Raw genomic sequence first — 21,385 nt, 5'->3', positions numbered from 1 at the left:
CATCGATCCCCCCCGGTGGGAGGACTAGCCCCGCCCCCTCCTCTCTGCCCCAGTTCCCGCGCGCCGAGCCGCCTCCCCCTCGTTCTGAGCCCGAGGCGCCCCGCGAGGAGACGCAAACCAGAGAAAAGGCGGAGCCTAGCCGGGCGCGCAGGTGACGTCACCGCGCCGTCCCGCACCGATTGGCGGGGAGCGGACCCGGCGGCCTCCCCACGTGATCCCTCCCTTCCCCCCCCGACGGCCCCCTCCCCCTTTCTCCCGCCGGCTCCTCCCCCCTCGCTGCAGTCGGAGCCGAACAGCGCTGCGCACTGCACCGTGTGGGGAGCCGGCGGCGGTGGGCACGGCCCGGCCGGTGAGTGCGGGCTCGGGCAGCCGGCCAGCCGGCTGGGAGCGGGGCCGGGCGAAGTAGGGGCCGCCCCCGGCCTGAGGGACTCCCCGCGCTGAGGCGGAGGAAGGGGGGGCGGTGCTGGGCGAGGGGGGGCGGTGCTGGGCCTACCCCGAGACCTGGCGGCCCCTTCCCGCCCGGCCTGAGGGTGAGCGGGTGCCTGGTCCCCCCCGGGCCCGGCCCGGCCCCCCGCTCCGCTCGCCCCATTGTGCTGTGGAGACAAAATGGCGGCGGATGGCGGTTGGGCCGGGAGTAAAAGCGGGGAGGGGGGGGGAGAGAGTGGGACCGCGCGGGCGCAGAGGGGGGTGCTGCGCGCGCACCTCACTCTCCCCCCCTCCCGCGCGCTGGCCGGCTCGTGGGGGGTTGGGGGCTGGAAGGCGCGTGCGGGGTCTCGCGGCGGCCGCGGCTCCTCCACGCGCTGCTCGGGGCCGCTTTGTTCTCGCGGCCGCCTTTGCAAATGGCGGCGGCGGCGGCTGCGCGCGTGGGGGGCCCGATCCTTCCTCCCCGTGCGCGGCGCGAGGCCGGGGTGGGTTCCCGGGGCCGCCCGCCTGCATCGGGCGGAGAGCCGCGCTCCGTGCAGCCGTGCTGCGGGGGGGCGGGGGCCCGGCGCGGTAAGGGACAGCGACTCCCGGAGGCCTGCATCCTGGCGGTGAGCTGCGGCGCTCTGGGGGAGGGTGAATCGGGGCACAGGCCCGGGGGGGCACGCAGCAGAGAGGGCTGGGTCCCATTGAGTTCATCCCCCCCCGGGAGCCACGGTTTATCCTCCGTGGGTTTCTCCAGTCTGTTCTAAATGGACACCCACAACTTCCCTGGTAGCTGAAATGTCGCCTTTGTTCTACTGCAGATCAGTTTTCAGAGCTGCTGGATTTCTGTCTAACTCAGAATTCAATTTAAAATACGACTGGCAGTGTAGGTATGCCATTACCAATCTGCAAAACCTGGCACTCTCTGCTTTCCGCGAACATCCTGCATCTCTTTACATTTGAGCCAGGTTTTGTAAATCTTCCCACCAACAGTCTGTTCTGGGACCAAGATTTGAACAACTCCAAAATTAGTGTCCTGAACTGTTACTGAATGAGAACTTGAAAGTGTAGCTGGTTGTAAACAAAAATGAAATGGACTACCCAGTCTTATTCAAATTGAGAAAGTTAAAACAAATGGACTGTATGAATGGAGAAATAGACACTATTTTTATCCTCATCAATCTAAGATATCACAGAATAGATGGGGTATTTTTATAAAAAAAACTAAATTTTAAACCTTCAGCATTCTAATTACTCTCTTGCTTTTCTCCCACGTGAGCCAGTTTGGGCCATTACTTTGAAATGTAAGAACCCAATGCTTTTATAGCATTGGAATAATTAGTTAAATCATGGTTGAAGTGGAAATGATAGGAGGGAATTTTAGCATAGTAAAGAGAGCATGATGTGATTTCGAAGTGTGTGTTTGTTACCTTATTTTAGTCCTTTTCCCACCTTTTATTGAATGTTAACTTTGTGAAGCATTGTGATAGTTCACACACCATAAGTAGAATTAATGTTTTTGTCTGTTCTGTGGTTACCTTTCCTTCAAGGTCTGAATCCTGTGATGCTGCAGAAGCCATAAGTAGCTCTCATTCTCACATTAAGAAGGAGTTTCTGTGATCTTAAGTGCATAAATAAGATTAGTCTTAGAAAACAGGAAATTTCAGTCTAATCTGCTGTAGCATTTTCAGAATGTGACTGTTATTTTTTTTTTATTATTGACACGATTCAAAATTTCTCATCTCACTTGGATAGGGAACGATAGATATGTCAATAACAGATATTAATGTTTGGCTGTCAACGCTTATTGACAAAATGAATATTCAGGGTACAAATGAATTTAAAAGTGATTTTTAGTAAATTAAGTAGATATTTTGCTAACAGTTGAGGACATTTTTGAGTAATGGTACAAATACTTTCAGAAGTATTCAGAATCCAAACTCAGGCTTTCGGACAGGGGTTAGAGAGGTTAGGACTTGCATGCATTCCTAACATAGGACGAGATGTGTGCCTATGTCAGAATACCAGCACATCTCTGTATTACAGGATAAGAATGAATCCTGGAATTGTCTGAGACATCTAGGCTTCAGTCCTGCAAACACGTACACACATGCTTATCCTTATTATTGCAGGTAGTCTTGTTGAAGTTAATGGGAGTGCTCACAGTAGGAAAGTTAATCATGTTTGTAAATATTTGCAGAATTGCAGCCCTAGCTGTTTGTTTTAATATGCTATCATAAGAGGCTGCATGGTGAAAATTCCCCACTTGCTGTCACAAAGGATTAATGACAGTGGCTTGTCTTCATTATAGCACATTACTTTGTGGGGTTGGGGGACTGCCTTTTCCTTCTGTATTGGTGCAGCACCTAGCACACGGGGCTCCTAGGCACTATGATGGTGCAGCTCATAGAACGTTATAGCAGCACTGCTTTAGTAAAATATGGGGTGTTTTGCCACTTCATTGCTAGCATTTTTTTTCTTCCTAACCCCTCAAAATAGTTTATATTTATTTAAGATGTGTCAGGATTAATTGCAAATTAGTATTATTGAAAAAGTGATATGGCATCCTGAGTATATTGTCAATGCTAAGTATTTTTATAGTACTTACTCATCAGGGTGTTTTTGTTTTTACTGTCTCCTAAGATACCTGTCTGCATGGATCCCAGTGTAATTTAATGTAATAAAAGTTAAAATTTAGTCCCCTTTTTGTGAAGATGTATGTTCATTTGCATACAGCTGAAATTTGAGTACATGTATTTGATTCTGATTTGTAAGATTGCCGTGTAAATCTGAGATAGGTAGAAAATGCCAGAGAAGGTTAATATGGATGCATTTAATCTAGTAAAACTAACTAAATTAAACAGTTTGACAAAATCTGAATTGAAATTAAGCAGAGCCCAGTAGTGGTTTTGAAGTTAAGGGTCTACCAGCACTTGTATACAACTATAATTTCTGTTGTAAACCTTTACAAATTTATTCATTAGCTTTAAGGCTTGATAACTTGGCATCATCTTTTTGAGCTCATTAAGAATTTCATGTTGGAGATGCCATATGCTTGAAGTTTTTAGCCAGCACCTAACAGGTAATCTAGTTTCTTGAAGTTATTAGAAAGCTAGGAGTTTGGGGGTGGTAAATTGATCATGATTTCCTTCTGCAAAACCTTACAAGGAGACTTACTAAAGATAAATATTTTCAAACTGATTTTGAATTACTGTCTCTATTCCAAGAAACTGTTGGTTCTTGTCATATTCTTATTTCATAGTTTCCTGCATTCTGAGTGCTGTTTAAAACTAGAAGGGTAAAGCCAGTTTGGTGCTGGATTGTATTTTGGGCTTCATGCCAAAAGTCACCTGCACATCTGAAAACATTCTTGGAAAGGTGTCACCTTTCACAAAGAGTAGATATGAATCCTTAGGAGATGAATCTTACTGCCATCTATCTACTATTAAAGAGCGATCCAATGAAGAAACAAAGGGGTAGAAGTTTGAGTTGATACATTGTTTAAAACCAGTTCTGGCATAAACTGCTTTAAAGCATTTTTGTTCATTTCTGAAGATGACCTCAGAATGGTGATGAGTAGTCCCATGGAGATTCTTGTATAACTGTAGCATAACAATTATGGGCATTATCAAAACACTTGTATCCTACACAAAAATTAGCTATCTTAGAGTTTAGTTTGCACAAGTGTATTTCCTCATAGGTAGGCCTGGAAGGATTAGATTTTTATCAGTAAACATGGATTTCATTGAACACACACAAACTGATGGAAAAATGTTAACATTAAAATTTACACATAATCAAAGTAAGAAAAATGTTTGAATTATTAGGGTTGGTTATAAGGATATTTACTTTGTATATTTTGACATGTGATGTTGACAATTTGTTTTAACGGTTATAAAGCTTTAATTTTTTGAATCTCAATGTCTGTCATGAAATAATTGTTTGACCCTCCCCATAATTTGTGCAACTAGTGAAAATTTAATTTGATAAAAATCAAAAAGGGTACTTAAAAATAAACATCAGTATTATCTGTCAGAAGTATAAAAACCCCGAATTCTGCCAACCCTACTCATAACACAAATAGTGAAACAAGAAAAACAAAAATTAAGGCAACCAACATAACCGTACTTGCTCATATACCACCATAGTGAAAGGCTGCCCATTTACTTGTAGGCAGTAGGATGAGGAGGTGGTATGGGAAATAGTTTATCGCAAGTGATCACTTAGACCTATCTGGGATGAATAGGCATTGGAGGATCCTTTCTGCTAGGACTCCAGGTTGTTCCTTTCGCCATAAAACTGCAGTGGTTAGTTAAAAGTTTGCAGTGATTCTGTTTTTCATGCTCCACTTCGCTAGTGGAGACTAGTTTTGAATTAACTGGGGATTTAGCTTAGTTGCACTTACAAATTCATGTGTTTGCAATGTAGAGAGGGGCTTGTGTAGTGGATTTTTTTTTTTTAAAGAAAATGAGTGAGCATTTTAGGCAGAGGGAGGCTAAATCACTTGCCCAAGGCCACAGTGGGTACAGTGTAAGAGCTAGGATTAGAAATCAGGCAGTCTTTTTTGCTCAGACTATTGGACTCTTATAATTAAGTCTTTAGACAACATGAAACTTCACTCCTTTTGTGCTCTTGAATGAAATATAGCATAGGGTTGGCATTATACATTTAGGTCTGTGTAGTTATTTCCCATGTTGCACATCTTTAACATGCAAAGGATGTATGGTAATAGTTGTCAAACCTTTATTAAATGGATATATTTGATGTAGCACTGGATGAAATCTGGAATGTTTTCATCCTTCCTCTCAAAGTAAGAACTTTGTAAGCAATTCATACATGTTAGAATGGTATCTATATGGCAAACTTGATTTTGATCATTATTCCGCAATTTTGTTATTGTTCAGCTACTATATTAATGCCTGTGAGTATTGGTCTCCAGGGGCAGAATACTTGGTCAGCTATAAACTGTTCATATGGTCCTAATCTACACAGTTTATACACCCAATTACTTTGATAACAAATTTGAGTTACAGATATGCACTTACCAAGTAGACAGATGATTTATCAGTCCACCTACAAATAATTGGTAATTATTTTTCTGTTTTTAGATTATAGGAAGCTGTATTGGTGTAGTTCCTTGGAGGAAGAAGCTAGATAAGTACTTTTTGAAAGCTTCAGCAAAGAATCGGAAGCAAAAATGGTAAGACTCTGAAATCTCCAGCTTTCAGAAATAAATATTATCCTTAGTCTATTATTAAATTGCATCAAATTTTGTCTTTTCAGCGACCGATGCGTATTTTTGTGAATGATGACCGCCACGTGATGGCAAAACATTCTGCTGTTTACCCAACTCAGGAAGAGTTGGAGGCAGTTCAGAACATGGTCTCCCATACAGAACGTGCTCTCAAAGCTGTATCTGACTGGATTGATGAACAGGAAAAAGTCAGTGGGGAGCAGCCAGAACCGGAGGCCATGGAAACAGCAGCTGAAGAAGAAAACAAAGAAGGAGGGTAAGTAATGGTACTAGTCAGCTGTTTTACAGGGACTCTGTCAAGTGCTTCAGTGGTGTTTTTTTCTCTAGACTGATAGTAATGTGCTCTTAAGTGCTTGAAAAGACATTAGTTCTCACTTGCCCCTAATTCTAACATTCCATAGCCAGAGGAAATATACATGGAATTCAAGTAATTTTTCCTGTATATGTGTAGTAATATTAACCATATTTTGGATCTAAACCATTACTGCTTTGTTCTGTGAACTTGGTTAATTATTTAAGTGTCCCTTTAAATGCACTTCAGGCTTTGACTTTTGTGCTGCCATAACTGCATTTACATATCTTTCACAGGGATCAGAAGGCTGCCGAGCATCTGACTAGGACCCTTCGTGGAGTGATGCGTGTTGGGCTTGTAGCAAAAGGCCTGCTACTGAAGGGAGACTTGGATCTTGAGCTAGTTCTCCTTTGCAAAGAGAAACCCACAACTGGTCTCTTGGACAAAGTAGCTGAGAATCTTGGAGTACAGCTTGCTGTGAGTAAAATCCTCTGATGATTGTGCATGCTTGTCACCGTGAACACACACACACTCACACACAAGCGAATGGATTAAAGGGACTAGAAAGTAACTGGGATATTTATTAGGCTTCTTACTAAGACAGAATGGGAAAATGTGGTTAATATCTTCGTGCAGTCTTTACAGAACCACCTTGTAAAGTAGGTGGATGTCATTTGCCGCAAATGATGATTGTATAATCTCACTTCATTAACTAAACTGAAAAGTAAGTTCTAGCATCCGTACAAGGCTTGTTGATTCTACTTAAGGGAAAGGGCAGCGCTGTGCACTTGGAAGAAACACATAAATCCAAGAGGAAATTTCTAAATGGTAAAATTATTATATTGTAGACTATTACTGAAGATAAATATGAAATAATCCAGTCTGTGAGCGAAGCTGCAATTATCATTAAGAACACACAGGAGCCTCCATTGACGCTGACCATTCACTTGACATCCCCTGTTGTGAGAGAAGAAATGGAAAAACTGTTAGCTGGAGGTATGGAAGACTGAAAACGGCTAACAGTCAGTCTGGAAACTTACGTTGTCTGTTGCTAATCACTGTTAAAATGTGCTATTCAATTTCAGATTAGGTAGTCCAAGCTGTTTGACACACAAATATTTCATGCAGACAAGACAAATTCAATTTACAGATTGTAGTAATACAAGAGACCATGGATGTGGATAATTAGAAACAGACTCCTAAAATTGAGTAGCACCTTTCAAGTGGTATTTCACTTTACTTACTTGGGCCTTTAGTTCACTAATATGTAATGTTGTTTAAATCTTTTTTTTATACCTAGCCATGTTAAAGGCCCACACAAATGACATCAAATGTAAGCTTGTACTTTAAAAAAACATTGAAGGCTTCTTGTAAATGACTTTTGCATGTACATGAAATTGGATATGTTATATAAAATGGTTTGTGTTGCAGCAAAAATGATAGGTGCACTGTTGGGTCTCTTTGGCTGTTTTATCAGCTGAAGTTCAGAATTCCAGGACGTGATGCAGAGTTTTGGATAAAGTTAGACGCCATCCATGATTTTATTCAAACTTACTCTTTGGAATAAGACTTCAAAAATACCTTCACTTGAAAAATCTCTTACTATGATCAGTTCTGTATCACAAGCATCACACTATTTGACTCATGCTCTGGTATGCATAGCAAGTGTTCGAACTAGCCTTATCTAAAACCCTGGTCTTCAGACACTTCAAAATTATTAACACATATCTTCAGTTTTGCTGCAGCACAGACTGGAGAATATTTTTGTGCTCTATTGATTGTCTATGGTTCTGATATCTGACTTCGTCTACCAAGCCTTCTAGTTTGTCAATTTTAGGGACGCTGGACCTTTGACCAACAGGACGCACTCTGTCACGGGCCGGGGCCAGGGCAGTCAAGCCTTGTGGGCGGAGGGGGTTCCCTTGGCTTTAGAAAAGCCTTTACCTCTGCTCTGGATGTAGAGTGAGGGTTAACTTCAAACTTCCCTTTCTGTTAGGTACTGTAGCATTCTACTTTCTGAAGCTTTGTTAAAGCAGTATAGGCTTTCTGTCCCCTCCTACATAGAATTCCTCTTTCCCCTCATAGTATAGGAGTTAGCCTATTCCCTGTTACATTAATCTCCCCCTCTCTGCAGTGTGAAGTTCCAGTTAAGGGTAATAAAGTGAAGTGTACTGCCAGGCTATCCTTTCAGGTAAAGGGTATAGCTCAAGATCTTTTGGGAGCCTCCGCTGCCCTTTAGGAAGCTGCCTCATCCCCTCTCCACCTGACAGAACCCCCTTGGTCAAACTGTGCCTGTCTTCTTATTCCATCCACGAATAGAAACGCTATCAGTCAACGACACCCCGGACGTTCTGGACAGGCAGAAATGCCTTGCTGCCTTGGCGTCACTCCGACACGCCAAGTGGTTCCAGGTTTGCATTTTGTTCTTATATTTGTCTTTAAGTAGCCAGTTAAAGTTTACAAATTATCTAACTTTATATTAAAGTACTTTAACATTGGACGATAGTTGTGCTGAACTTAGCGTCTGTCAACCATACAGTTGCTAAAGAAGCACTTAAGCGAATTTAATGTTCGAAGATGACTTTTTTAATGAGTAGATGCATAGTTGCTGCTTTGTGTTAAGAGTAATGTCGCTTTTGTATACTGTAATTACTATTACATTATAAAATTGTAATGTAAATATATATTGTTTACCCTTGACAAAGTAGCACTGCAAAAATTAATATTTGTCTGCACATTAATTGGTTTTGGTATTTTTATTGAATATGCCTTTGCTTGATTACTTATTCTAGGCCAGGGCTAATGGTCTGAAATCGTGCGTCATAGTCATCAGGGTGCTGAGAGATCTGTGTACTCGGGTTCCTACTTGGGGACCACTTAGAGGATGGGTAATTCTTACTTTTTTTTTTACTGTTTTCTGAATTGTTTGGTTTTATTCTTTAAGTCACTGGCGAGAACTGTTCTTCAGTCTGAAATTCCATTTTCACAAATTGCAACTTCCTTTAATTTGAAGAAATTGAAGTATTCTGTTTTTGAAATACACTCTTGAAGACTTTCTATGTGATATAATCACATGCTTTGGATCTGTGGGCTGAAATTAAAGTAACTTCTAAACTTATGGCAGTTACAGTCCTCTGCTTCTTATATCCAATTTGCCGATTCTTTTGCTGTTGCTTAGGCATCTGTTGTAAAGTTTCCCTAAAACAGTCATGTGTGCGCATCTCTCACTTTTTAAAATCTCAAATGTCTTACAGCCTCTGGAGCTGCTGTGTGAAAAATCAATTGGAACAGCTAATAGACCAATGGGAGCTGGTGAGGCCCTGAGGAGAGTACTTGAATGTCTTGCATCAGGAATTGTTATGCCAGGTTAGATGGTTCTCTGCATATACATTTCAAAGCAAGAAATCACATGGGATGCGATTAAAGTTTGGTGTATTGTAATATTGTGTAATAGTTACAAGGCCCCCCTCGTTGTCAGGGATGATCTAGGTCAGTGGTTCTCAACCTATTTACCATTGTGGGTTGCATATGTGGCCCACAGTGTGTTATGTGGGTCGCATCCAATACTACCTGTATGGCCCTGAGGATGTCACATGGGCCGTAGGTCTGTGCTGATTGGGCTGCAAGCCGGCCCGTGGGCTGCAGGTTGAGAACCTCTGGTCTAGGTATACTTGATCCTGCCTCAGCACGAGGAGAAGGACAAGATGACCTCTCGGCCCCCCAGCCCTACATTTCTATGATTCTGTGTTTGCACAGTTGAGATTTAAAAATTCATAAAAATGTGTAGTGTATATTGGTATTACAGTACCATGGACTGTAATAGGGCACATGGACCCATGATAAGCCCTGTAGTGTGAAGTACCAGGTTCTACAAGTATTAAATTGGTTGTCTTACTTTCTAAGTGGTTTTGACCAACTTCACTTGTAACTGTACTTGTAAAATAATCCAGATAAATTTCAAAATGTTGGGCATTGATCGGTGTTACACAGATGAGTGTTGAATGATGCCAAGGGAATACTTAGTTTAGTTTTTTTAGAAACACTAGGATAATTCTCTGCATATCTTCCTTGTTTCCTGCCTTCAGATGGTTCTGGTATTTATGATCCTTGTGAAAAAGAAGCCACTGATGCTATTGGGCATCTAGACAGACAACAAAGGGAAGATATCACACAGAGTGCTCAGGTATAGTTTTGCCTACAGATGTTGCAAAAACTGAATGAGTTCAATTTATGTTGAACTTCCATATTGGTTAATGGTAGTTTAGTAACCTCACTGAGGTTGGTTTTAATTTTTTTAATACCTAGTCATGTAAAAAAATGGGTCTCACACTAAAAAAGAAATTTATAGTTTCATCTACCAGAAGCAAAGTATCAGGTTTTAAGTAGTGACTTACCACTATGACCCAGGTTTTGGATTGAACTTAGAATTCTAAGGAGCATCCCATTTAAACTGAGGTGTCTTTTTTTGGTGTGTTTTTTGTTTTTGTTTTTTTTTGTGCAGGGGTGGGTAGAAGATTCCTCTTTGAACCTCTGCAGTGAGCAAATATTACGTTAGCAACTTGGGCATCCCATTAACATGTGTTCCATCTTTCTAGCATGCTCTGAGACTTGCTGCTTTTGGCCAGCTTCACAAAGTCTTGGGGATGGATCCCCTGCCTTCCAAGATGCCCAAGAAACCAAAGAACGAAAATCCAGTTGACTACACTGGTAGGTATTGTAATAAACTAATACATTCTCAGTGCCCAGTGCTCTTGCTACTCTGTCACTCAGTAATTGATATATTTAGCTGCCTCTTATGGTTTTTACAGTCCAGATTCCCCCCAGTACCACATATGCCATCACTCCAATGAAGCGCCCTATGGAGGAGGATGGAGAGGAGAAGTCTCCCAGCAAAAAGAAAAAGAAGATTCAGAAAAAAGGTATTGAGTTAACTAGAGGTAGGTAACAAGTTGCTGCCTAAGAGCTGTTTTCAGACTAAAGGAGGGGCAAACTGCAGAAGAAAGTGTTTCTTGTGGAATGGCTTGTAAATCTGAGTGACTGGATTTTTCTCCTGCTTTTTAAGGCTTTATCAAGTGTAAATGACCCTTTCAAATCTGTACTTCTAAACAAGAAGTCCACAGTGGCAGATTGTAACCTCTTATTGTCTGAACTCAGTTGTCAAGTTTGTCTTAAAACAAATGTGCATGTCTGACAAAGAACAAACTGTTTTTCTGTTTAGAGGAAAAAACTGAACCTCCCCAGGCTATGAATGCACTGATGAAATTAAATCAGCTAAAACCTGGTCTCCAGTACAAACTTGTGTCTCAGACTGGTCCAGTTCATGCTCCTATCTTTACTATGTCTGTGGAAGTCGATGGCAGCACGTTTGAGGCATCAGGACCTTCCAAAAAGACAGCCAAATTGCATGTGGCAGTAAAGGTAAGAAGTTTGTCTGCATGTAAACACTTTTTTTCCCCCCCCCCCTCCAAACTCCTTTCTCTAAAAAACATTAGTATCCAAACAGTTATTCCCTTAAACTTGATCTTCTGGAAGATCATGTTAAAAATCGTGTGTGAAGTGTGTAGGCCCTTCTACACTGGATACAGTTTTGTGTTCAAGTTAAAACACTGAAATAGTAGCAGCACTTGATGGATTAAGGAAATCGCTAGCCAGAAGACTTTACCCTTCTTGTTGCGAATGTTTAAAGGGCCTGCAGGGCCTGGGGGAATGGTTATAGCCTCCTGGAAGTTCCAGCACCATCAGTGGGGATGGATGAAGCTTGGGCTAATACTACATTTGGAATGAATGGAGGTAGTAATCTCTGGGACAGGGCCAATGGGACCCACTTCTACACAGCCTTCTCAACTGCTTATCTCACAGTAGAGAACCATGGAGGATATGTCAGCACTTCTCAATGGCCTTTCTCTCTTCCCGCACCCCCAGGTGTTGCAGGATATGGGTTTACCCACAGGAGTGGAAGGCAAAGAGTCTGGAAAAGGAGATGAATCGGCAGAGGAAACAGAACAGAAACCAGTAGTTGTTGCTCCTCCTCCTGTAGTGGAAACTATCTCTACACCCAGTGCTGCTTCTCCTCCCTCAGAGCAAACTTCAGAGGTGAGCACAAACTTTTTACATCTTTTGAACCAAATCTTTCCTCCATCCTTCAGGAGAGCGATGTTGTGACAAGCTGCTCAAATGATTCTTTCACTCACGAGTCTGAAACTCTCAAGCACTTTTTAAAAGGAATACTGTCCACTTGAGTTTCAGTGGAGTTTTGGTTCAATAGTGTGTCCTGAAACTCCTTAGAGTCCTGTAAAATATTTGAGGATTTTTTTTCTCTCCTGTTTTAAAGGGGTATTCTAAGTAAGGAGTACACTGACTATACATAATGCTGACAAATGCAAAATAAAACTGATAAAAATCATTAACTTTTCAGTTCTAGTAATTATAGGGGTTATAACTGACATGTTTATACCTCAAACTTAACTTTCAATGTAATTTTCCCTTTAAGATTAACATTTTCCTTAATTATAAAAACCACAAACATACATTGGATAACTCCAAGTCCAACAGCTCGTTGGACCTTTATCGGCACTTCTAATTTATTTTAGAATGTGAAACAACAGGGACCAATCCTGACGAAGCATGGCAAGAATCCAGTGATGGAACTCAATGAGAAGAGGCGTGGTCTAAAATACGAACTGATTTCAGAAACAGGTGGCAGCCATGATAAGCGCTTTGTCATGGAGGTGAGTTGACTTTGTAGTCCTCTGTAAACAAGGTTACATTTATAGACATTCTGTGCAGTTTTAACTTCCAGGCCTAGTCAAATTTCACTAGTTCATACGAATTTCTGTCTGACACTGCGCATGGAAGTAGCAAGCTATGCCATAATTTACCAACATGGCAGTGACAAAAGTGACTCCTCTTGTGTGGCTATTACTGATTCATAGCATTGTTATTTAATCTATTTCTAAGGTTGAGGTTGATGGGCAGAAATTTCAAGGAGCTGGCTCAAACAAAAAAGTGGCAAAAGCCTACGCTGCTTTAGCTGCCTTAGAGAAGCTGTTTCCCGATGCTCCCGTTGCTATTGAGCCCAATAAGAAGAAAAGAGCCCCTGTACCTGCAAGGGGAGGACCCAAGTTTGCAGTAAAGGTAGGTAGACTTGCTGGTGTGTGTGTGTGGTAAGCAATACTACTCAACTCCCCGGAGAGACTGGGGAGGGGTGGTTATTATCCCAGTTTACCTTCGGAGAAATGGAGATTGACTTACCCTTAGTTTTAGAATTAGGACCAAACACGCAGGTTCGTGGCTCCGTTCTACCCGCGTTGAACTTTAGAAACACAAATCAGTTTCATCGTGGACATTTAAATACTGATTTAAAAACAGGATTGTGTAACAAGTCATCTGTTCCACAGCAGCATAATCCAGGTTTTGGAATGGGAGGCCCCATGCACAATGAAGTGCCACCTCCCCCAAATCTGCGTGGACGTGGTAGAGGAGGCAACATCAGAGGCCGTGGAAGAGGCAGAGGTGGATTTGGTGGTGGCAATCATGGTGGCTATATGAATGCTGGTGAGTTACCATGAATGTGTCACTCTAACTTGATGTCTGCTGTCTCCTGTTAAACTTAATACACGTAAAATGAAGTAGCTGTTCACAAATTATCTCCAGTGGAGTTGATCAGCTTTCTTGCAAGTTCCTACGTTACACAAGTTAGATAACTTACACTGTAGCTTATTGGAAGTGAAGTTTGTTTTAATAGCTTTTCATTAACAATAGAAAATGAATATCTTAGAGTAATTGCTTTACTCCATTCTAGGAGCCGGATACGGAAGCTATGGTTATGGAGGAAATTCTGCAACAGCAGGCTATAGTAAGTGTTAATGTTTTAATCTTTGAAACACAGCACCCTACTGGGGTTACTCAAACTCTGGGTTACAACATACAGTGATATACCTGTACCTGAACCATCATAGCATGTTCATTTTTAAAATGAGAAATAATGAAAGGGAGCTGAATCAGATGTTTAAAACTTAAACTCAAATCCAGGTGACTTTAGGTTTCCTCTTCAAATGTGAATATTTTAAATTTCTCTGCTTTAAGCCATGTGAAGCAATCCACCACTCTTGTGAATAAGATTTTCCCGAAAATACACAGCTATTTGTCTTGAGAAGAAACCTTCATTGGGGGGTGACAGGAGCAGAGAAATCTAAAACATGACTTTCAAATGTGGCGCATTTTGCCATCTTCAAAAGAATTCTAATTTTTTTCTCTGCTCTGTCTCCCCCTTTTGTAGGTGACTTTTTCACAGACTGCTACGGCTATCATGATTTTGGGTCTTCCTAGATCATCTAAAAGTATTGCAAAAAAACAGCTTTTTACTCCAATTTTCTCGAACTCCAAAACCCAAAGTGTTCGTGCTGTGTCCCTGTGCTTCACTGGGTTTCTCAACAGTGGCTTTTCACCGCAGCTTGTCTGAAACTATTAGCCTGCAGAACTTAAGACAGTGGCAGTTTTTATTGTGATTTGCCTTTGAACTTGGTTGTAATTTGATGTACACAACAGGGGGAACTAATTATCCAAGAAGGTTTTTGTGCAATTTGCACAAATTTTAAAGTCAGCTCTGTTCAGCATAAAGGCAAAACGCCCACCTTTGCTTTTTATGGAAAGCATTACTTTATTTTTAAGAAACAAATACTGAAGTTTTAATCTACCTTTGTCTTAATTTACAGCAGGTTTTGTACAAAATTTAAGCCTTTTAATAAACACCAGAACTTGGGTTGATGCCTCTGACAGTAGGGAAGATACTTACGTTTCTGAATCTAGTACAGCCCAGCTTTTTAAGCATGCAAAATGGTGACTTGTATGTGGAATCCTATGTGCTAAATTAATCTTTACATCCTTTGTAATACATTGGTGGATAAATGCTGGAGGGGTGTGACTTATTGTGGCTGATAGCTAGTATACTGTCAAAGGTATTGTATTGTGCTTCCAATACTGGTACAATAAATATCCAGGCATTAAGGAGTTGTTGTAAAAAATGTCAGTTTTGATGAGTTCTAAAAATGCATGGGGTCATTAGTGACATAAAAACGGGCTTTTTTGATCCAAGCATAAAGGGCCTAAAGCACTTCAAAAACTAAAATGTCCAAGAGTTGCAAACCCCAGCAGGCTGCCTGGTTGCTCAGGCCATCTGATATTCTCTATAGTTTATGCCTCTTGTAAAATACACATTGCTCTAAAAGCAGAAGTATTTAATAGCCCGGACAATGAAACTTCATAAGAGTTTGAAGTCTCAGGGAATCAATTGCCCTTTGAGACTCTCGAATGTTTAATAAAACATCATGTGTTTGGTCCTTTATTCTTGCTATGATACTTATGTTTCAAAATTGTATTTTCTTTGTCACTGTTCTTCTTTTTAGCTGCAAATCCTGCAGCATTGCATTAATTTAATTTGTGAGGCTCAATAACATTTGAGTTAACTCAGTAATTTAAACTGGTGAAAACAGTAACCTGTGAAACATCAGGTTGTTGAAACCTCCTTGGGCAAAATTTTAAATATTCAGTGTGAACACTTTTTAAAAAAATAATGCATGTCCTATTTTTTTTAGAAAGTTATTGTTTGAGATAATGTCTTTTTATACAAGGGAATAGATATTGTTCTGAATGAGGTGAAAATGCCATTTTTTTTAAATGAATACATGTTAAAGTAACTTGTGTGTTGGATATTTTTATTCAGTAGTTTTAACTGAACGGGGGTGGAATTCAGGTGCTTAGTTCAATATGAAGGGTTCATCTAGAAATGACTGTCCCAAAAGCTGTCTTAACTCACTTGGGAAAGGAGTCAACTTCCACCATTTACATTTTCAGCTCAGGTGATGCAAGTTTCTCTCCCTCACCTCCCATTCGGAAGAAGCTCACTTCTGCATTCTTTCATATATTCTTTTGCTATAACTCTGGATCTCTGTTTGTAGCAAAGCCTGGAGTTTAGTACCAAGCTACACACTACAGGGATATTGTTATTGTGGTATGGTTGTGCCGTAACCATGTTATAACTTCTCTTGGGTGGAAAGAAATATTAAAGAACCTTTTTTCTGCCCCATTGGAACGTGGCCTTCTGCCACAGAAGAAGAAACCTGTTATAACATGTTTATTTGCATAGTGTGAAAAGGGCCTTACCCTAATTTAGAGGTGGGGTGAAGTCCGTTTAAATGGTTACTCCAGGAGTATTAGATGTTTTAAACTAGTATGCAAAATAAAGAAAAAAGCTAGATGGTTTCTAGAGCCAGCTCTTCTGTACAAACTGCAGTTTGTATGTTGGAGATGAGCTCTGAGTCACATTCTATCATTCAGATGGGCTCTTTAAAGTTTCACAAATGTGGAGCTGTTAAAACAAAAATCACAAGTTTACTCCTTGACTTTCTAACCTTACACTCTTCTCTGTTTGAGAAGTACTAAGTTCTTAATACACCCCTCCTTTGTTTCTAATGTAGCTTAAATCAGTAAAGCTCCACCTGTCTGTGAAGCATCACTTAAGCTCCTGGAGCTGTGCGTACTCTACTGCGGGCGGTGATGCAGGTTTCTGTCTAGATTCTGGTGGCTGTTGTTTCTTGGTAAATAAGAATCATGCCCTTTATTAAAAAATCAAATGCAACATACCTCCTCTCGTCTTAAGTTATTAAAGTAGGCCAATTCTCTAGGGCCCGAACTGAACAATCCTGTTAACAGTGCAAGATCCAGTCTGTTAGTGCCACAGGCTGATCAGAAAATAAGTTTCAAGCTGCCAAAAGACTAAGTACAACGTTATTCCTTTTGGGGATCCTCAGCCCCAACACAGGGTTCTGGTAACCTTCGGAGTTCATGCTGGTGCCAGTATTTGATGGAGTGAGCACTTTGGTACAATTGAATAAGCTTTGTATAAGTGACTGGCTTTGCTATTCAAACAGCATTTCATGTGGAAAGTGCTCTTTATTTTAGAGTGATTTACATGGGTGTTGGCTCCAAGTCCTTGTCACTGGAGTAAGATTCTTCCTGATTGTTGTTCCTTTTCTGTGGAGAATGAGCTTCAATTATCATTGGTGGCTAGCTTGTCTCCAATGTAATTTGAGGACTAGACTAACTTTGTAGAACATGAAGTAGTAACTGTTAGATACTGTAACATGCATTGGAAAAACCACTAGTCACCTTGAACTTAGTTCTAGAATTTGGTATAGATACTTAAAGTTCTACACCCATTTAATTTCTATGACTTGGAGAGTTGTTAAATGAGCAGTGAGAGTAACTGGAAGATCCTATGTCAGTGTATAGTGATTCCTTATCTACTTAAATGAACGAAGTGTTACACCTGTTGGCCTTGTCTGGAATTACTTAAATCTTTATTCATGTGTTGGTCAAAATAGTCCTAGATTCTAAACTGCTGCTTATATAATAGCAAAGCATCATAGTGTGATATAAGGCACACAACCATTTACATTTAATTAAGGTATTTTAAAACACAGTGGTGGAGTGACTGTTTCCTCAAGCCTATCGGAAACACCGTTTGACTTCCTCTTCCTTTGTTCAGGCCAGTTTTATAGCAATGGTGGTCACTCCGGCAACACAGGAAGTGGTGGAGGTGGTGGTGGCGGCGGGGGCTCCTCTGGCTATGGATCCTACTACCAAGGTGGTGACAACTACAGCTCACCAGTTCCACCCAAACATGCTGGAAAGAAGCAGCAGCATGGAGGACAGCAAAAACCTTCCTATGGGTCAGGGTATCAGTCCCACCAAGGCCAGCAACAGCAGTCATACAACCAGAATCAGTACAGCAATTACGGCCCTCCACAAGGCAAACAAAAAGGATATAATCACGGACAAGGCAACTACTCTTCTTACTCGAATTCCTACAACTCCTCTGGCGGAGGATCAGACTACAACTACGAGAGCAAATTCAGTGAGTGGGGGGGTTTATCTGGTTGGAAGTGTGGTGTGGCCCTCTTCCCCCTGAGTGTGTTCTTGTCACCGCAACAGGGGGGTTCCATGGAGTCTCTGGCATGCAGAAGCAGCCAGGTTGACTGAACTTTGGACTTAGTAGTCTGCAGCTCAGTACTCCAAGGGGCTGAAATTTAAAAATGGAATGAAATTTTTTGTAAGGACCTCAGTAGATACTTAAGGTTTAAATGCTACATTTGGGGGGCCAGGCAGAGACTTCCACAGGGAGTATGAAGAGTCTTTTTTGGGGTGAGCAAGTGGTACTGCCTTAAACATTTGCGTTTTAGTTAGCTTCAGGAGTTGTGATGATGGTACGTCAATGCCATATTGGCATGAGAGTCCATCATGGGCGTGTTGCTCTGCTGAAACTTCCTTTATTGGTTAAGGAGCAGTGCCATGGAATCAGGGACATGAACAGGATTAGAACGAATCTTCAAGGCCCGCAAACACTTCTGTCCAGAAATACTGTTTGTGTATGGTATACAGCCCAAATGAAAGATAGCTAGTGAGACTGACTAGCCCTCGATCACGTGGCTGGTCTGAGATGTAGGGAATTACAAACTCGAAATGCAGGCCCATTCTGAGTACTGGCCTATCTATTCCCTGGTGATTCTGGGCAGAAAACCTGTGGGTTTGACATAAATATATCCTCCTATTTCGTATAGTTTAGATCTCTAGTGTTTAGTGTTCAACTGGAAAGAAGCAGGACTCCCAGTGAATGTAAATCTATTATAAAATGGACACCCTGTACACTTCATTCCAGAGTGAGACCCTGTTATACTTAAGGCGGGTCTACACTGGAAACTTACGTCAGCATAGTTACATCTCTCATCTGTGTGACAAGCTACACCCCAGAGAGAAAGCTAAGCTGACCTAACCCCTCGTATAGTCAGTGCTAGGACTATGGAAGAATTCTTCCATGGACCTAGGTACTGCCTCTCGGAGGTGGGTTAACTACAGCAATGGGAGAACCCCTCCCGTCGCTGTAGCGAGTGTCTACACTGAAGAGATTCAGTAGCGCAGCTGCAGCTGTGCCGCTGTAGCGTTTTCAGTGGCGACATAGCCTTAGTTGTTTGCTGCCAAATGTAGCAGATGCCAGATTGGCCTTTTGACCTGTTAGACTGATCTCTCTTCCATTCTGATGCTACTTCCCATGGTCACTCAGAGCTGTACCAAGGAGAGACTATAGTCTGTTATAGGGTAACTTCTCCACAGCCTGTAAAATTGTGCTGTCTCTTTATGGATATTGTCTGCTACATTACCACTAATGTGATCAGTTGGCATTTAGTCTTTAATAGCTTTAGAAGAATAAACATTTGAGAGTTCTGCTCTTTCCATCACAAATCAAACTGCTTCAGGGCACTTATGCCAAAAGCCTGCCTACCTGTTTACATCCAACACTCATGCAGTTTTTGGCTAGGCAAGGCTAACTGAGGCTACCCATGTGACTCAGCCAAAAAATTACCCAAGTCCCCACTCTCCACAAAAGGTATCTTTTTACTTGCATGAGCTGTTCTTCCAGACCCCGCAGCCGTACACAATGTACAGGCTGTGGAGAAGTTACCCTGTCACAGACTATAGTCTCTCCTTGGTACAGCTCTGACTGATCAAGCTTCTGGTGCTCGGGCAGCTGGGCCCGTGGCGCTTTTACCAGCCAAAGGCTGCAGGGGAAAGATTTTCTCTAATTGAACACTTGGCCGTAACCCTTACCTTGATGAGTCATAAACTCCTTGGCAGTTTCTGTTACTAGCTCAGTTCTATATTGATAGTCTGGATATTTTTAAGGTGTCCTGGTCTAAGAGCAGAGTTGCAGACCTCATTGTCAGGCTTGCTCAGCGTGTGTTCTCCATTGCAGATTACGGTGGCGGCAGTGGCCGTGGTGGAGGTGGAGGAAATAACTATGGGTCAGGAGGTGCCTCATACAATACTGGTTCACACAGCGGCTATGGGGGAGGATCTGGGGGAGGAGGGTCGTCTTACCAAGGTAAGCAAGGTCAGTACACAACCCTCTTCGACTCTCCTTTTGTTAAATGTTTTTGTGTGGTGCGAAGATGCAGTCACCACTCTTCTGTTTTCTGTGTGCACTCTGCTGGATGGCAGCCCGGACTGGATAAGTAACAACAATTCTTGTTGCGTACGGTTGTGTTAAAATAGCTCTTGTCTCACAACGTGGTTTAGATGAACTCCTCTCTCCATTTCAGGTGGATATTCTTCTCAGACTAACTACAGCTCTCCCGGTTCAGGCCAGAATTACAGCGGACCTCCAAGTTCCTACCAAGCTTCCCAAGGCGGCTACGGCAGAAATGATCACAGCATGAATTATCAGTACAGATAAACCGACCCTTTCTCCATGGGTGTGAAGTTTTGTTACCTTCTGCACTTGCGCACCCTTTGAATATTCAGTTTTATTGCATCACAGTAAACATGTAAACCCCTGTTTCCATGTTGCAGTGCTCTTTGTGATATCTGTCACTAATGGTTGAGTACCTGTAATTCCATACTTAGCTGTATTTTGGACATCCCTGTATTTAATGGTTTGTTAGTTGCCATTACAACTTTGTCTAAATAGAATTTTTGAGTTAATAAAATTTCAGTATCCTTTTTCTATTTAAAATGGTCATTCAAGTGTTAACCCAGTATGGCTTTAAATAGATAAGGGATATGCCATCTGTTAATGCTTTTGTGAAGTGAGTTAAACAAGCTTTCTGTATTTTAATGCTTTAGTGTTTCAGTTTTATAAGTGAAGATTTTATTTTAAAAACCAGTGGGAAAGAGTGGGTTTTGTATGTCTGGATCATTCAGGCAGTACATCTGGATTAAGCTGAATGTAGACAAATAAACACAAACTCTTGATGTCTTTGTCTCCAAACGTGTAGTTTTGCCTTGCATACACATGTCAGCTAGAATGTTTGTCTGCAGCAAAATAACTTTTTCCTCCTCCTTTAATAGACACAGGGGCACAAATAGTGAAAAATGGCCAGAAAACCATTTTGCAGAAATATATCCAGCAGCCCCAGAGGTTTGCAGATGAGAAACCTGAATTCAATAGCTGTTCTATCAATATAGAAAGCCAAACTCCGTTCGTTCTGCTGGACGTGCTGCCCTAGGCACCCAGGGACTGGAAGAGGTGAGAGGTCAAAAGGAAATCAAATCCTGAAGTACTACAGCCGTTCTTCTCCACCTGGTTCTGGAGAACGTGGACACCTGAGAGCACCAGGCTGTCGCAAACACTGACTCTTGCCAGAATTAAAAAACTGGCCTACGTCGCCCTTGGCCCATGAAAGATAGAGTGGAAGCTGAGAGTCCTGTCTCAAGCAGGCATGTCTGAAATGCCTTAGTTGAGCACTAGGTGCCGCTCGTGTCTGCCGGGGAACGGGAAGAGCTGCATTAAAGCCAAAGGCTTTGCCTGTGTTGTGCAGAAATCGCGTTTGAGCCAACTCCCACCTGTCTGTGTTCACTCTCCCCTCCAGCCCCGGCGACCT

General features: G+C 41.8%; 1 protein-coding gene across 13 annotated transcripts; it reads left to right on the top strand.

Moving 5' to 3' along the window:
- Positions 1–251: 251 nt before the first annotated feature.
- ILF3 (interleukin enhancer binding factor 3) lies at positions 252–20,758 on the top strand. Of its 13 annotated transcripts, none has more exons than XM_029913712.1 (20): positions 252–349; positions 5,514–5,605; positions 5,689–5,915; positions 6,248–6,428; positions 6,800–6,947; positions 8,271–8,362; positions 8,744–8,839; positions 9,206–9,317; positions 10,037–10,134; positions 10,547–10,658; positions 10,760–10,870; positions 11,170–11,369; positions 11,874–12,044; positions 12,557–12,679; positions 12,909–13,085; positions 13,349–13,505; positions 13,753–13,806; positions 17,497–17,865; positions 19,759–19,887; positions 20,105–20,758. In XM_029913712.1, exons 2-20 carry the CDS (start codon positions 5,603–5,605, stop codon positions 20,236–20,238), a joined length of 2,694 nt encoding a protein of 897 aa, XP_029769572.1. In that variant the 5' UTR covers positions 252–349; positions 5,514–5,602; the 3' UTR covers positions 20,239–20,758. The 13 variants fall into 13 exon arrangements, with proteins under 13 accessions (XP_029769572.1, XP_029769571.1, XP_024075060.2 ...); XM_029913711.1 differs by having other exon boundaries at positions 19,759–19,896; XM_024219292.2 differs by having other exon boundaries at positions 12,542–12,679; positions 13,352–13,505; positions 19,759–19,896.
- Positions 20,759–21,385: the final 627 nt, after the last annotated feature.

Source organism: Terrapene carolina, unplaced genomic scaffold (genome assembly GCF_002925995.2).
Source record: "Terrapene carolina triunguis isolate 2854851 unplaced genomic scaffold, T_m_triunguis-2.0 Scaffold833, whole genome shotgun sequence".
NCBI lineage: Eukaryota > Metazoa > Chordata > Testudines > Emydidae > Terrapene > Terrapene triunguis.
The sequence above is the reverse complement of the archived record's forward strand: the minus strand, read 5'-3'. Positions and strand labels throughout refer to the sequence as shown.

Excerpts from the sequence above, each read along its gene's own strand:
- ILF3 (XM_024219287.2), top strand. Across the intron at positions 5,916-6,247 it reads GAAGAAAACAAAGAAGGAGG|GGATCAGAAGGCTGCCGAGC; the intron begins GTAAGTAATGGT and ends TATCTTTCACAG. Across the intron at positions 10,135-10,546 it reads ATATCACACAGAGTGCTCAG|CATGCTCTGAGACTTGCTGC; the intron begins GTATAGTTTTGC and ends CCATCTTTCTAG.